This window comes from Monodon monoceros, unplaced genomic scaffold (assembly GCF_005190385.1).
Source record: "Monodon monoceros isolate NGI ecotype Baffin Bay Population unplaced genomic scaffold, NGI_Narwhal_1 Super_Scaffold_22, whole genome shotgun sequence".
Lineage (NCBI taxonomy): Eukaryota > Metazoa > Chordata > Mammalia > Artiodactyla > Monodontidae > Monodon > Monodon monoceros.
The window spans coordinates 2,647,640-2,664,977 of record NW_021703779.1 but is presented as its reverse complement, the minus strand read 5'-3'; the positions used below and the strand labels follow the sequence as shown (position 1 = coordinate 2,664,977).

General features: G+C 42.8%; 1 protein-coding gene across 2 annotated transcripts in view; it reads right to left on the bottom strand.

Moving 5' to 3' along the window:
• The window catches only part of MID1 (midline 1), a 180,926-nt gene that overhangs the window by 45,929 nt on the left and 117,659 nt on the right, over positions 1-17,338 (bottom strand). For both annotated transcript variants that reach the window (XM_029241212.1, XM_029241213.1), the window contains exons 4-5: positions 14,192-14,299; positions 5,361-5,509 (exon numbers count right to left, since the gene is read on the bottom strand). In XM_029241212.1, coding sequence (XP_029097045.1) covers positions 5,361-5,509; positions 14,192-14,299 — 257 coding nt within the window. The remainder of the gene's footprint in view (positions 1-5,360; positions 5,510-14,191; positions 14,300-17,338) is intronic.

Here is a 17,338-nt window from a genome sequence, read left to right as displayed (position 1 = left end):
ATTGCAGCTTTTAACACCTACACATTTTTTTCTGATAGAAGGAAAGATATTTATCTTCGGCTACAATTTCAAATTCTTAATTGGACTGACAGGCGAGCGGAGATCTGCCAAATTCAACATTTTAGGCTATGTTTTTCTTCCCCAAATCCTTGTTGCCCATCTCTTGGCCTTTCAGATAAATTGCCAAAATCCACCAGGGCCATCAGCACATGCCACCTTCTCAATTCTGTGCTTCTAGAGTCGTGTGTGTGTGTGTGTGTGTGTGTGTGTGTGTGTACGGGAATATGTGTACACATGCTTGTGGCTGTGTGTCAAGCTCTTAACATACTGGAGCAAATAACGGCATTGTGTCCTACCCTGACACTTAATAGGGTGGGCTGCACGCTACTTCCCCTTTCTATTTTGACTTTGATGCCCCTAATCTCCATGACACTCAGTTGCTAGCAGCCACATGGGGCCAGTTTTCTGGAAGGAAGACATGTCTAGAGCTAGAGTGCTTCCAAGATTTCTGCCGAACAGTCAACACCAGGGGAAGATGCTCTACCCTTCCCACTTAATATTCCCCCATGCCCAACCGCCTGACAGTGGCACCTCAATGGGTCTCTCTCGGGCAGGTGGGCTACGACGCACATCACCATGGTAAAACCCGGTGAGTTCACACAGTAACAAAGTGTGGTTTACTTTAGTCAGCTCAGGAATTCCCAAACGCGTCTGACCCTGGAACCTTGTTGTTTTAACACCAATTAACACCCTGTAGAACACATTTCAAAAATCACTCGTCACATGCACTCTAATTCTTATAAGTGCCATCTTTCCAGCTGATAACTGGAGTTCTCGGGTTTGCACTCTGGGGAACTCTGCGGGATCCTTGAATTGCCTATGGCAGTGAGGGACAGAGGAGTCATCCCTGTCCACATCCCAGTGGAGTCTGAGTCCCTCCTAGGAACTCTGAAAAACGGGTACTGTTCAGAGGGAGTTTTCTTCTTATCATCCTCTTGATACAGATAATTTGCTGCTAAAAATGATTTTAATTTTAGATGTCTCCTAAGGAGTAGACCAACTTTCTTATACTTGGATTGAGTGAAGAGTTTTGCTTATTTCACATCATTTTAGAAAAGTGCACATAGAACTATCTATTAGCGAGGCTTGAGAATATAGTATGTTATACAATGCATTTGCATCCATTTAGTGAGTGGGAAGGAAGGAAATTAGCATTTATTGTAAGTTCACCTTGAGAGAGGAACTCAGCTAATATCTTTACTCCATCATTTCATTTTATCCCTACAGCGACCATATTAGGTAGGAATAATCGGCCCTGTTTTATAGATTTGTTCACACATTCATTCAGATAAGGCAGTTTGCTACGTGCTGGGGCCATAATGGTGGAAACAAGATGGCCAGGGGTCCTGCCCGCTGGGAGCACACGAGCAAAAGGAGACTCACAAGGATTAGGGAGCAGCCCCAGTGCTACCTGTAATTACTCCTGAGCAAATTAGCACAGAGCCAAGCGCTCGATTCCAAAGCATATGCATCTCCTACAATGTAAAACTTGAGGCTCTCTCTCCGCTAGGGGTTTTCTGATGTTTCTGAATTGAAAAACTTGTGGTCTGATTCAGCTTGTAGGCGAACATGTCCACTTTAAGTGGTTTAACGATGCAGAAAAATCACATCCAACTCTCACTTTAGGAAGGCCTGCAGGATTAAAAGTTTGTTCTGGGCATTCCACCCTCGAATAGGAGAATAAAGATAGTTTAGAAATACACAGGCACCAAAGCCCAAGGCAGACACAGTAGTAAACACGACTGTGAAGTCACGTTCTAGAGAAGAATGTTAAGTGATATGAAAACATAAATCCAACAAACATTATGGACTATCTACAACACTTAAGGCCTGTTTATAGGAGTCGCCAGCAATGTTATCGCAACTACTGATAGAGGTAGCTAGTATGAGTCCAGTTTTCTAAGTCAAAAATAGCTCTTGGGGACTTCCCTGCTGGTCCAGTGGTTAAGAATCCGTCTTGCAATGCAGGGGACGCCGGTTCAATCCCTGGTAGGGGAACTAAGATCCCACATGCCGCGGGGCAACTAAGCCTGCACGCCACAACTACAGAGCCCGCACTCTGGAGCCCATGCGCCACAACTAGAGAGAAGCCTGTGCGCTGCAATGAAGAGCCCACGCATCACAACGAAAGATCCTGCATGGGACTTCCCTGGTGGCGTGGTGGTTAAGAGTCCACCTGCCAATGCAGGGGACACGGGTTCAAGCCCTGGTCAGGGAAGATCGCACATGCCGCGGAGCAACTAAGCCCGTGCGCCACAACTACTGAGCCTGCTTGCCACAACTACTGAAGTCCGCGTGCCTAGAGCCCATGCTCCACAACAAGAGAAGCTACCGCAATGAGAAGCCCGCGCACCACAACCAAGAGTAGCCCCCGCTCGCAGCAACAAAAGACCCAATGCAGCCAAAGATAAATAATATATAAATAAATTTATTTAAAAAAAAAAAAGGGCTTCCCTGGTGGCACAGTGGTTGAGAGTCCGCCTGCCGATGCAGGGGACATGGGTTCGTGCCCCGGTCCGGGAGGATCCCACATGCCGCGGAGCGGCTGGGCCCGTGAGCCATGGCCGCTGAGCCTGCGCGTCCGGAGCCTGTGCTCCGCAACGGGAGAGGCCACAACAGTGAGAGGCCCGCGTACCGCAAAAAAAAAAAAAAAAAAAAAAAAAAAAAGGATCCTACGTGCTGCAACTAAGATCCGACGCAGCCAAAAAAAAAAAATTTTTTAAGAAATGTTTTCGTTTTTTTTTTAAAAAGCTCTTGGAGAAACCCAAAGAACAACAGTCAAAAAGTGACATTTCTAGGATTTAACCCAGGATTCCAAATTCCAAGTCCAAGCCCAGTGCCTTTTTACTATATTCTAATTGCTGGAAAGGGAAAAGGGCTCAGGAATTGACCAAGAGGATTGACAAATAGAGACAGAAAGAGATAGGATGCAGAAACAGGGACAAGGGCTCCTAGCAAAATTTTACAGGCACTACGTATTCACATCTGATGGAAGTGTAGACTTCTCATAAGCAGTGGGCCAACTTTCTTATGCCTGGATTTAGTGAAGAGTGTTGCTAATTTAACATCATTTTAGAAAAGTGTACATACAATCACACGGAGAACTATATATTAGCGAGGCCTGAGAATACAGTATATGATACAACTCATTTGTAGAAAGAGCAATCGGTCACGTTTCTGCTCTTGATGAGATGGGCTTGTGAGAGGTGGAGCTGAATGGATCCGGGTATGACCTGCTGGGTCTGAGCGAGATCACATGTGGGCATCCATGCGCTGTTAGACTTCAAATGCAGGTCTTAACTTCCAGTTAAGTTCTCTCTTAACTGTTACGGGGCCACATTCTCCCCCCTGCTAGGTGAGAATTTATTCGTGTTAGACTGCATCGGAATTTTAGGGACTGCTGAGACGTGCAGCCCACACTAGCCATTTCATCTGGACATCTCACAGTTTACAGCTGGAGAAAAGTCCTGTCGGATCCCAGTGGGAAACCATGGCGTAAGTGTAAACGCTGTCTAGCAGAGTGTCCTGCGGACACCGGAGTATCAGTGCCGCGTGCAGTTTTTAACTTTAGCAGGAATATTTCAGGCAACTGGATGCAGCTGAGGGCAGCGAAGACAATTAAATACTTGGAACCTAGGAGTCATGAGGAAAGCAGCTGGCCGCTCTTGGAGAAGGGAGGAGACCATGTTAAGGATATAAGAGGGATGGTAACCAGCTGTTATCCACGTGCTTTGGAAGAGATAAGTATCTAACCAGTCTCAGAGGAAATTTTCTCAAATAGAAGAAGTAACACAAAGAAGCCGGTTGGATTCTCGACCAGAGTTGTAAAGATACTCTACCCTCCTCCCATTGAAGGAACAGTGAAAACGGAAGTACCACCACCTGCCTCTATGTGGTATTCTGAGAATCAGCAGTGTGCAACACAAGCAAGCCCTCCATAATCACTAGTTTTCTTTCGCCTTCCTCGAAGAAATTCAAGTCAGAAGATGGTATTTTTTGCCCTAGGCCAAAGGTTGGCAAAGTACCGCCTGAGGGCCAAATCTGGCCTGCCGCCTGTTTTTGTCAATGGTCTTATTGGAACACACCCTCGCCCGCCCATTCATTTCCATCTACACTAGGCTGTTGGAGACCTACCCAGAGTTGAGTAGTTGTGATGGGGACCTGATAACCTGCAAAGCTGAAAATATTTACTCTCTGGTCCTTTACAGGCAAAGTTTGCAGACTCCTGGGCTTCCCTGGTGGCGCAGTGGTTGCGAGTCCGCCTGCCGATGCAGGGGACGCGGGTTCGTGCCCCGGTCCGGGAGGATCCCACATGCCGCGGAGCGGCTGGGCCCGTGAGCCATGGCCGCTGAGCCTGTGCTCCGCCACGGGAGAGGCCACAGCAGTGAGAGGCCCGCGAAGTTTGCAGACTCCTGCTCTAGGATAACAGACCAGCATGAAGGAGCTGTCTGGGGGTCTTCTAGGGACGGTCTTCTATTACGGCTTTGGAAGAGGATCAGTTGACTCTGAAACTTTGAACGAATGAAGAGTCAAGGCCACTGGCATTGGTTGGAGATGTCATTTAGGTGGCATTAGGTGCTTTTCCTGGGCTCCACAAGAATTGCTATGTGTTTGCATCAGTGAAGGTGAATAATTTTATGCCCATCAAGTACGAGCACTGAAGGCACAGTGACCCCTGTCAGTTTCACCGCTGACCGGCCCGTTCAAATCATGTCATTTTTATGTCCCCCTACCATAGAATAAAGAATATTTTAAAAGAAGGAGGTATGAAGTTGACAGTTTTGTCCTTTCTTTGTCTCCCACATGAGTCGGTCTTGACCTTTCAGGAGAGGCAAAGCTTCTCAACCAAATAAAAACAGGCCTAACAGAGAATAACACCTGGGCGATTTTGAAAAACTAGATAAGCCCTGAGATGGAAGAAAAGATTCCCTTTTATGTTTTGGTGTTCATTTTGATGCTTTGTTATCAAGTACACGATAAGATCAGGTCTGAGAGTCACAGTAAATGCTGTTTTGTGCCATTGTAAGCTTTCTTCCCCCACTAAAAGCAGGCTGATTTCATTCTTTCTAACTGGCGGACTCTTGTTTCAAAGGCCTTGAACTCTAGGCTGATACTGAAAAGGCTTTGACATGTCAAAGGAAAGCATCTTTAGCTGGAACAAAGCACCTCAAAGCCTCTATTCTCTGTGGTACTCGGCCTTGAAAATGCAAACAAAGGCAAGGCAGGGCAAGGCCAACCAATCACACCCCAGACACAGGCGCCCAGGCGCCGAGAATTTCCCAGCAGCCCCCCGCACTCACCTCTCAGTGATATTCTTCGCGGTCTGTAGGAAACGCGCGTGATCATTCTCCTTCAGAGAGTGTTCTGCTTGGGAGATGAGTGATGCCGACCGCTCAATGCACTGCTTGCAGTTTGCAATCTGCTGAGCCAGTTTGCGAAGCCTCATCACCTTGAACAAAAGAGGCACGAAGATGGTTACACGGGTGGGCTCGCTTAGTGAAAACGTGTCGGGCTGGACCCTCCCGGTGTGTGCGTTTTATTGTATGCGGGTCATCCTTCAGTAAATGTTCAAAAAGGAGGCAGAGAAAGACGGAAACCCCAGTTATGGCACTCTTGTCTTAGCTATTCTTTATCTCCTTGGAGAAGTGTTGCTAATTTGTTTTAAGAGGAAACCCTGACTTGCGAATTGCTTCCCTGTTGATGGGGGAAAAAGGTGTTGCCCAGTGTGAGTTACAGAGGGTCACCGGACCCCTTCCCTCACACAATTACCATAAGATCGTAGGGAACCCTGAAACTTTCTCTAGTTCCATTTTTCAGCTGGGCCATTGAGAAAATAAAACACCTCTATAGGTGCAAATGTGTGCCTTCAGTCAAAACCATTTTCTAAAAAGTTCTTTGCTATCCATGTAATAAAATCGCGATGTAAAAACATTAGGCATCACTATTTCCCACACTATCTCAAACTCATGTGTTAAATTAACAGAAAGGGAGCATTTTTTTCCCATTGATTAATATTTTTCCTGTTGAACCGATGAGAGAAAGCCAAAAAAAGCACAGCTGGGCCATTTCCCCTCACCGGGAACGTCATTTCCAGGCACTCTGTGCTTACTTGATAACTAAAACTATTTTGATAAGCATTTCCCAGTCGGGATAAAAACGCACGTTTGGTTCCAACCTCCATTCCAACTCCTGATTCCGTCTTGCTTGCAAACGACCCTCAAACGTAATTGACCATAACCTCTGGGGCAGGCCCAGATAAGTCCACGGTAACCCACTTGACCATTTGCTCTGGTGTTTGGAATGTGCTCAGAGATGAAGCCCTCTGGCCAGAAGCCAAGTTCAAATGAGACGGCTAATTGGAATTGCCGTGCGCCTGGTGCCCCGGTGCACACAGCCTGGGACAGGTCTTGGCCGGCTTTATGATCATTCCGGAACGGAAAACAGCCCTGGGTGAAAGGCTAGGGAGTCTCAGGCTCCCTCCACAATTCCTGCTAACTCCAAGAAATTCCTCCTTTCTCCAAGTCATCATTATCGTCCCCGCGCAAGTCTAACAGAAGAAAAGGAAGGAAGGAGGTGTCAGGACTTGAGGCCTCTGAGGACTGTCCAATTTCAGCTCTGTCCTCCTGCAGCAAACAAAGGAAATGAATGCTGAATCGTGAGGCATCGGCCACAAGACCGCAGGCAAGAGTGAGAAAGATTCTTGAAAGTAAAGGCTTTAGAGAAATGAACTGTCAAAACTCTGGGGCAAAGAGTATGTTATCTTAAGCCCGGTAAGAGATTTACCTCATTGTATATAATTATAGTGACCATCACCGCAGATTAACTGTGTTCATTAGTTGAATAAAATAACACTTATTTTACACCAAATAGAATTCAGCTGCTAACATCATTATACCCAGAGGTAAAGCTAAGAAAGGCACAGAGTCCAATTCAAGACATTAGAACGTATCCTTAAGAAACTGTCAGACGAAGAAATATTTAATCACATAACATAAAGAATGCTTTCAATTACACGGCAGAATTGAAGATATTTAACACAATTCTAACAACAACAACAAGATAAGGACCAAATATTCCTTCTGAATAACTTCATGTCCTTTCGGTATACCTAATAATGGTGACCCCACAGATGACAGAATGGAAAAATGCTTGAACTCCATTTTCTTCTTTTTTAAAAAATTTCTATCATGATACTGGAAATTAAAAGCGACATAAGAGGAAAAGGAAGAAGAAGAAAAAAAAAAGCCCTAAATCATGCATAAGTTGAAGCAAGCCCAAATGAGAGCCTCCTTTGAAAATACAGGAATTTTTTACAGAAAACTGTTGGCGTAATTATAATTTTAGTTCAGTGTACAAATTCCATCTGATATACCAGATTGGAGCTTTTCAAACCTGGTGTGCGCAAGATTCAGCTGGGGACCTTTGTTAAAGAAAAACTGTAGATGTTTGGGCCGGCACTCGCATATCCTAGGTGAGGAGTTGTAATTGGCAGGGTGGCAGGAATCCGCATTTTAACAAGCAATGAACGTTTTTTTGATCTGCAGGTGATGAATCGTCAGTATGGAGAGGATTAGCATTTAAAAGACTAAATGAAAGAGGAGAGGACAAAAGAAGGTAGCAGAAAGCATTCCTGGTAGAAAGGGCAAGATAAGTTTTGTAAAACTTATTTCTGTGTGTGTGTGTGTTGTTTATGTGTGTGTGTGTGTCAGTGCTGGGTTTGATGTTATATGTATTTTTTTTACCGTGGGTTTCAGTAAAAAGAAAAAGGAAAAGAAAAACTTTTCTAAGTTAGTTCACGAACTATGGTCTGTGGACCATATCCAGCACACAACCTGTTTGTGCAAATAGTTTTCATGGCACACTGCCACGTGCGTTTGTTTATGAATCACCTGTGGCTGCTTTCACACCACACCATTGGGCAGCGGTGAGCTGTTCCGATAGAGACCGAAGGCAAAACCTACAATGTTCATTATCTGGCCCTTTACAGAAAAAAGTTTGCTGACTTAAATGATTCTGATCAGATGGCCCTGGATTTGAACACACTCTGTGAAACACTGTCCTATGTGGTACCACACTTCAGAATCAGACACTGAGTATTTAGCAATATACGAATTTCTTCATTAGAAAACACTTCTTTAATATATTACTTAAAACTTTTTCCACGTTGCCAGCGTTCTTCTTTTTTTCCTTTGGGAAGTGCGACTGCACACTGTCATTTGTGGAATTCACTCCACACTCATCATGGAAATACTCTGCCTCCTTTGGGGGACACAGGCCTATTTAAATCAATTTATTTGCTGTTTATTTTACCTTACAAATGCTTTTTAAAAGTGGCCCATTGTTCTTCTTTAAATGTATTTTAAATGCTTTCATATATACGTAGGGTTCCCATCCCAAAATTGTTAGGTCCAAACCATTGATCCTCAGTTAAAACAAGTATCTCAATCAACAAGGACTGTCCTCAGGGTTTCTATCAGGCTATACAAAAGCCCTGACATGTAGTCCAGGGGAATTATCTTACATTTTGGAGATTCAGAGTACATAAAAGCAGTGACAAGAAGGGACCCTTTTTCTCTTCAGCTGCAGCCTTCTACCACAGGTACGTGTCTGAACATAAACACATAATTGGCTTAATCTGGAGTTTGCTGTCAGCTTTTCCTGTGTTGGCGTGAAATTTATCCCCTACTACTGAAGAAATAAGCCAGTTCTTTCCCGGGGAGTCTCAGAGCTTGAGACTCTCCAATCAGTCTCAGTATAAAGGCTGCTGAGCTATTTATTTTAAAGAAGGTGCAATGGTCTGAGAGCAGGAATTACCAGCATGTGCTAACGTGTGACATCGCCTGATTGGCAACCTCCCCAGTTGGAGGATTTGCGGTGGGTTTGTTTCCTCCAGATCGAATGGCATTGTGATTGGCGCCAGAGACAGATGAGGGCAAAGTCGCTAGCCCTTCTCTGGATTGAGTGTCTTCAGACTTCCCAACCACCAGCCTGGGCACCCTCACTGGGCACCAAGTCCATACTTGCCCTCCCTGCCCAGCCTCTCTGATTTCCAGGGCGTTGGCACCCATGCTCTTCTTTTCTTTAAAACGTATCTCTGACACCCGATGCCCTGGCCAGGGACTTACTCACTGTGAATTCCTGGGTCTGGGATGAACCAGTCCTCGGTCGTGCACCAAAGTAGTAACTCAATGGAAAGCTGAACGGGGCCTTCCTCTCTTCATCTTTCCCAAGTAACACTGCCTTCTGAGATTATATCCCTGAGCAGACGTGCACTTTCAAAAAGTGACACATCTCAAACATACGGACCGTTTTTAAAGTCATATGATCAACTTTCCCATACACAGTACCGGCTTTAGTAAATCTCAGTGCTTTCATCATATTAGCGTCTGATTTTTCAAAAGGAAGTAAACTATTATCGATGGCATTGAAGCCTTTGTGCGTCCCTCCCTAATTTCATTCAGGTCCCTCTCCAGAGGAGAGCACCCTCTTGATGACTCCCAAGCATGTTGATGTATATATGCCTAAACATTATATGGGATTTTTTTGGTAGTTCATCAAATTTTATATAATATTCCTCATTCCCTAAGAATCATCATAAAACTTGCTCCCATTTTTGTGATCTGTCCATATGAATACGTATCACCCTAGTTCGTTACTTTTAATTTCTGAAGACTGTTCCATTGTACAAATGTACAATTTCCTTGTCTTATAAACAGCTTTACTGAGGTATAATTAATATATAAGAAACTGCACATATTTCAAGTACAAATCTGATTCGTTTTCAAATACGTGTAAACCCATGAAACAGTCCTCACATTCAAGATAATGAACATATGTATCACCCCCCCCATTCTCCTCCTGTCCCTTTGTAATTCATCCCGCCCACCCCTCTGTCACTCATCGCTAAGCATCCACTGACTCGTTTTCTGTCACTGTAGATTATTAGAAAGTGTTATTTCTAGAGTTTTGTATGAATATACTCATGCAGTATATACTATTTTCTGTCTGGCTTCTCTCACTCACCGTAATTATATTGAGATTCATGTTGTTGCATGTGTCAAGAGTTCACTCCTTGCTGGATAGCACTGCATTGTGCGCAAATGCCACAAACCGTTCGTCTATTCATCTGTTGATAGACTTCGGGTCATTTCCAGTCAGGAAATTACCCTTAATATTACCCTTAATATTAACGTGAAAATTCACATACAAGTTTTATATAGACATCCGCTTTCATTTTTCTTGGTAAACACCTAGAATGGCTGGATCGAATGGTAAGTGTATGTTTAACTACTTAAGAACGGGCCAAACAGTCTTCTAAAATATACCGTCTCCATTCTTAGAAACAGTGTGTGAGCTATAGTTCCTTCACATTCCCACCAACACTTGGCATGGTCCATCTTTTTAAGTTAACTATCCTAGTAGGTAAGTAGTGGTATCTCATTGAGGTTTTAATTTGCATTTCCTTAATTATTAATGACTTTGACCATCTTTTCATGTGCTTACCTGCCATCCTTATACCTTCTTTGGTAAAGTATCTATCTATTCAAATCTTTTATCCATTTTGGTGAAGGGGTCATCTATTTCCTTATTAATGAGTTTTGAGAATTTGTAATATATTCTGGATACAATTACTTTATTAAATAAATAATTTATAAGTATTTTCTCCTAGTATGTGGCTTGTCTTTACATTCTCTTAAGAGTGCCTTTTGGGGCTTCCCTGGTGGCGCAGTGGCTGAGAGTCCGCCTGCCGATGCAGGGGACACGGGTTCGCGCCCCGGTCCGGGGGGATCCCACATGCCGCGGAGTGGCTGGGCCCGTGAGCCATGGCCGCTGAGCCTGCGCGTCCGGAGCCTGTGCTCCGCAACGGGAGAGGCCGCAACGGTGAGAGGCCCGCGTACCGCAAAACAAAAAAAAAAAAAAAAAAAAAAGAGTGCCTTTTGAGGAGAAGTTTTTACTTTTGGTGAAATACAGTATATAATTATCTCTATAGTATGTAAATATTTCTTTTATGTTTCTGCCAGTGTATATAATCTTTGGCCAACCGAAGTTCACCAAGATTTCCTCCCATGTTTTCTTTCTTCTAGAATTTTCAGTGTTTACCTTTTACATTTAGGTATATGATCCATTGACATTTAATTTTTGTATGTGGTGTGAAGTATGGGTCAAGTTTCCTATTCTTATGTGTAGACAGCCTCCCCTATGTGGAGGCTAAGACTCAGCTTCCAAAATTCCCTTCCCGCTCAGTTTTCTTTGCCATTTCACTGCACACGTTTTTCCCTCTGAAACTTCTAATTTGTTATTTTTATATCGTTTTTTTTCTTATTTCACATCCTTCTTTTGTGGTTTCACAATTTTTTGCTCTTTTAAGATAGAAGTTATTCCTTCATGTATCTCTTTGAACATCTTCTTAACATTTTCACATAAAATTAATTTCAACTGAGGTGAGAAGATGTCTTTGATTCTGTTGGCTGTATTTTTAGAAATTCAAGATCTCTTTATTTGCTTTGGAATTGTGGTTTGACTTTCTGTGTTCAAGGGCTGAAGTCATTCATAATGTTTTTCTCCCTCACCCACCTTGCTTAGCCTCTCCTGTCTGTTTTACAGTCTCCTTCACCCCATCCTTGGGGGTCCTCATTCCAGAATCTTGTATTATCTCTGCATTTCTGAGGCTCCCGTTTTGTGTAGGTATCAGAAACAGTGCAGAGCCAGGCTCCAACCTGGCTGACTTACTCTAGACTCCCAGGCCTGAAGTTTGCTAACAGCTATGGCCCTAGGTGAAAACTGGCAATAATCTGTTTTCGGTCCCTTTGAATGAACTGCGAAGCCTTACACAGCCCATGGCATCAACCAATGAGCCTGATTTCACTTTCCCATACCATCTGGAGCACTTCTAGCCCTTTTACCCCAATGTTTCCAAAACTATTTAGCCATAGGAGTTGAAGGTGTAGGTGCTTTACTCTCTTCCAGACCAAGTCCCAGGAGCCTGCGTCTTAAAAAGCCACCATCATGGCTTTGTAGTTTTCTTCTATTTCTGGCCCATGGAGATGGTTATCTGGTTTTGGGCCCAGCTATGTGTCTCTTTGCTTTTCTGTTTTACTATGTTCCCTATCACGGACATGTGTCCAGGGTAGAGTGGGTGCACGAGAGCCTGAAGCCCATGCATCACCATGGCTGGAACTGGGGACACACACACCCCTTCGCTACTTTGCTCTAGCTCACGAGAGGAGCCCTCATGCTGGGAAGCTACGTAAGGGAAAGGAAGACCTGCCGGCCAGGAAGTTGTGGCGGAGAGTCACTGCAGGCTGAGTAAGGGCCCCCAAAGATGCCCACATCCTAATCCCAGGAGTTTTAAAAATATGTTACCTTACATGACCAAAGGGACTTCACAGATGTGATGAAGTGCAGGATCTGGAGATGCGGGATATCCTAGATTATCTGGTTGACCCCAATGTAATTATAAGGGTCCTTATGAGAGAGAACCAGGAGAGTCTGTGCCAGAGAAAGAGATTTGAGGATGGGTGCAATGCTCAGAGTGATATGAAGAAACCACAAGCCAAGGAATGTGGGTGGCTTCTAAAAGCCAGAAGAGAAGTGGATTCTGCCCTAGAGCCTCCAGAAAGAAAAAGCACTGCTGAAATCTTCACTTTAGCCCAGTTGTGACTGATTTTAGACCTCTGACCTCCAAAAGGTCAGGCGTCAATAAATCTCTGTTGTTTTAAGCCACCAAGTTTGTGGTAATCTGTTCCAGCAGCGATAAGGAAGTAATATGCATATTGAGAGCTGATCCCTGCACACGACCACGTAAAGGCAACAAATTACCTTCCTCGTGTATGTTAGTAATTAATTACAGCTGTTTTCAGGCTCTCACGTGCCTGAGAACCCGGAAGACGTCAGGTATTAAGAGAAATACACATGGTGCGTGATGACAGAAGAGGAAGTAGACTCTGTACAGATTCCAGGATAATTTGTATGTGGGGGAAAGTAGCTTTTCAATGCATCTGAGTCCGTCCCTGGCCAGGGAAGAATTGTGTATTAATTTGATAATCTACTGGAACAGCTTCCAGAACTATTTGATTTGACTTCAACTTTTCTGATCACCATCACAGTGTACATGTATAAATATTTTTCAATGCATACAGACAAAGCAGTCTAAAACATTCTACAATATTAGAAGCACCTTTAAAAGTTTGAAGAAAACAGAGAAGAGCACATACATTAGCTGTTGTAATCTGTGTACTAAATACTTGCCAAGTGGATTTAATTATACGTGTCATTATAGTTATGAGCAGTAATAATAGAGATTCATGAACTGACTGGATCTGGAATGAATGTTTCTAGTTTTAGATATTTACAAAATTGTCTTGTGAGGGTGGCAGAGAAATGGGGAAAATAAAGTAGATCATAAGTATTTCAATAAAAACATGACTAATTTAAAAATAGAATAAAGTGATGGATTCTTAAGTTATCAACATTTCTGAATGAATTTTGAATAAAGAAGAAGATGGCCATAAAGAATATAACCTAAGTTTGTGAATTGCTTTTTGAATATAGTTTACTATAAAACCATAGGAATTTTAAACATACACACATTAGCAAAGAAGTACTATTAATATTGTATATCCACAAAGGGGTATAAGATATAGTGAAACTACAGGAGTTTTGCCACGATGAAACTGACACCTGTCTAAATTCCCTCAAGAGCATGAGAAAGCACTTCATAATTTCTGTATATAAAGTCTGATTGATTTAAACATTTATTTAATACTGTTTTGATTGCTAGGATATAGCAATAAATATGAAATGAACTTTTCCCCTATGGAACCCACCTTCTCATAGAGAGGAGAGATGGAAAACAGTAGCTACAATAGACCAGAGCTCCATGCTGTGCCCTGGAGCTGGGTAGCGGAGCAGCCTTTGTATTACAGGTATGCATAGGAGACCGTAACACAAAGAAAGGGTGGAGGAAAAAATGGCCAACCAAGAGGCTTTGAACTACGTCTTCAAGACTTAGGAGGAGATTATAGACAATATAGAAGAAGGGGTCATTCATTATTTCCTAAGCTATTGAAGCGCATGGGCGTATATTTTCTCTAGGTAGAGAATACAAAACCTTCGGCCCTAGAAATCGTACCTTCCCTTCTTTGATCTTGGTTCCGATAATTTGTCGTCTTTGCTGAATGATCTCAATAAGAAGATCACACTCCTCCATCAATTTGGCTTCTTGACGTGATGCATTGACCTATGGGATAGATAAAATGGTGAGCATGAATTTGGCATTTGTTTTAGTTAAATGCTCTTTTTTTAATGTAGACTAGTATATTTCTGGTAAATGCTGAAAACATATTTTATTTATTTATTTATTTATTTATTTATTTATTTGCGGTACGTGGGCCTCTCACTGCTGTGGCCCCTCCCGGACGCGCAGGCTCAGCGGCCACGGCTCACGGGCCCAGCCGTTCTGCGGCACGTGGGATCTTCCCGGACCGGGGCACGAACCCGTGTCCCCTGCATCGGCAGGCGGACTCTCAACCACTGCACCACCAGGGAAGCCCGAAAACATATTTTATTAAAGAATTTACTGAGGTATATTTGCTATACGATATTATATAAGTTTCAGGTGTACAATATACTGATTCACATTTTTTAAAGGTTATATTCCATTTATGGTTATTATTAAATATTGGCTATATTCCCTGTGTTGTACAATATATCCTTGTAGCTTATCTATTTTATACATAGTAGTTTGTACCTCTTATTCCCCTACCCCATCTTGCCCCTCCTCTCTTCCCACTCCCCACCGGTAACCACTAATTTGTTCTCTATATCTGTCATGAAAAGATATTTTTTTATTTGTCTACTTTTTTCTTTTTTTAACATCTTTATTGGAGTATAATTGCTTTACAATGTTCTGTTCGTTTCTGCTGTACAACAAAGTGAATCAGCTATACGTATACATATATCCCCATATCCCCTCCCTCTTGAGACTCCCTCCCACCCTCACTATCCCAGCCCTCTAGGTGGGCACAAAGCACTGAGCTGATCTCCCTGTGCTACGCGGCTGCTTCCCACTAGCTATCTCTTTCACCTTTGGTAGTGTATACATGTCCATGCCACTCTCTCACTTTGTCCCAGCTTACCCTTCCCCCACACCCTGTCCTCAATTCCATTCTCTACGTCTGCATCTTTATTCCTTTCCGGCCCCCAGGTTTTTCAGAACCTTTTTTTTTTAGATTCCATATATATGCGTTAGCATACCGTATTTATTTTTCTCTTTCTGACTTACTTCACTCTGTATGACAGACTCTAGGTCCATCCACCTCACTACAAATAGCTCAGTTTCGTTTCTTTTTATGGCTGAGTAATACTCCATTGTATACATGTGCCACATCTTCTTTATCCATTCATCTGTCGATGGACACTTAGGTTGCTTCCATGTCCTGGCTATTGTAAATAGCGCTGCAGTGAACATTGGGGTACATGTCTCTTTTTGAATTATGGTTTTCTCAGGGTATATGCCCAGTAGTGGGACTGCTGGGTCGTATGGTAGTTCTATTTTTAGTTTTTTAAGGCACCTCCATACTGTTCTCCACAGTGGCTGTATCAATTTACATTCCCACCAACAGTGCAAGAGTGTTCCCTATGAAAAGATACTTTAAATGTTAACTCTTCTTCCAATAATGCAGGGATGGCAAATATAGGACTTACCTGTCCACCCCCTATCTTCTTGCACCCCCGGAAAACATTTATTATCCAATGACAGCAGTCTTTTTTGCTAAGCCATACTGAACCTCAGGGTCTTGCTTTTTTAAAAAAAATATTTATTTATTTGGCCACGCTGGGTCTTAGCTGCAGCATGCGGGATTTTGTTACCATGTGCGGGATCTTTAGTTGCAGCAAGCAGGATCTAGCTCCCTGACCAGGGGTCGAACCCAGGCCCCCTGCACTGGGAGCACGGAGTCTTAGCCACTGGACCACCTGGGAAGCCCCTCAGGATCTTTCTTAACACACCATGTACGTAGCTATTACCAACTGATTGAAAACTGACACTTGAAATATATTTGCAGTTCCTGCTTTTATATTTTGAAGGAAAGTGCAATTTTAGCCTGTTAAACATAAAAAGTTAGAAAAAACTAATATTATTCTTTTATGGAGGACAGATTATCATCAATATCTTTTGGACAAACTTTCCAAAAGCAAGATAGCAAGGTTACATTACATTTATTTAACTTTTCTTTTATATACAGACATGAACTTTGTATTTTATCACTATAAAAACATCAAAAAGGAAAAGGATGGTTGAATATCTTATTAATCTTATGGCATAATTTTAAATCTTACTTCTGGTATACTTCAGGAAGGCCGGGGTTCTACAATGAAAGCCTGCCATTCTCCTGGCAAGGTAGATCATTGTAGAATGGCTTGTATTTGAAGTTTTTAAGGCTCATTGTATGCAAGGGAGGGTTAAAATTAGCTCATTCTTGGCAACTGGGCTTGGGAAATACTCTGCACGTGCTATTTCCTCCATCTCATGACAATTCTGAAATGCTTATTCACAGACAGAGACCCAGAAATCACAGCTGTGGGAAATGGAGAGAGCATGCGTGAGTTTTATGATTTTAACACAGCGCAGGAGAAAAGCTTGCAGTGTTACAAAGAACGACAATAGCACTGATTACTCCAGTATAACTCAGGGAGGAGACGTGGCCCAGTCATTAAGCCCTTTTGATTAGGGATACTTTCTTTAACTGGAGTAATTTCAGTCTCTATGAATGACACAAACCGGAAGTGGGGTCAGGAGTTCAGAATAAAAATTCACTGATGGCTGTTCAGAGAAATCATGTCCTGTTTCCAGAGACCAGGATTCCTTGAGTTTTATTCCTGATCACTGTAAGACAGGGCAGAGAGACAACTCAAGATACTGCCTTATTGAGGAGATGGTGGTCACTGGCCATTTGCAGCGAACTATGAGATCATGTCCTGTGTCAGATTAGCACACAGACATACTTGCTAAATGTTTCATAAACAAAAGAAAGAATTAAGAACGCACTGATGGACAAGCACAGAACGTGGAACTCAGGCTAATATTTCAAGGGAGTTAATCACTGGGCTCAATTTCTCTTACCATTACTTTTCTGTCATCATTTCTAGTTCCCCTTGAGGCTTCTCAAATAAGTTGAGCTATCTATGGAAATATTTACTTGAAACCCCACTACTCTCGAGAAATTTCTTGTCATTTCTTTTGACTTCAAACTGAATTTAATAACTGACTACAACCGAG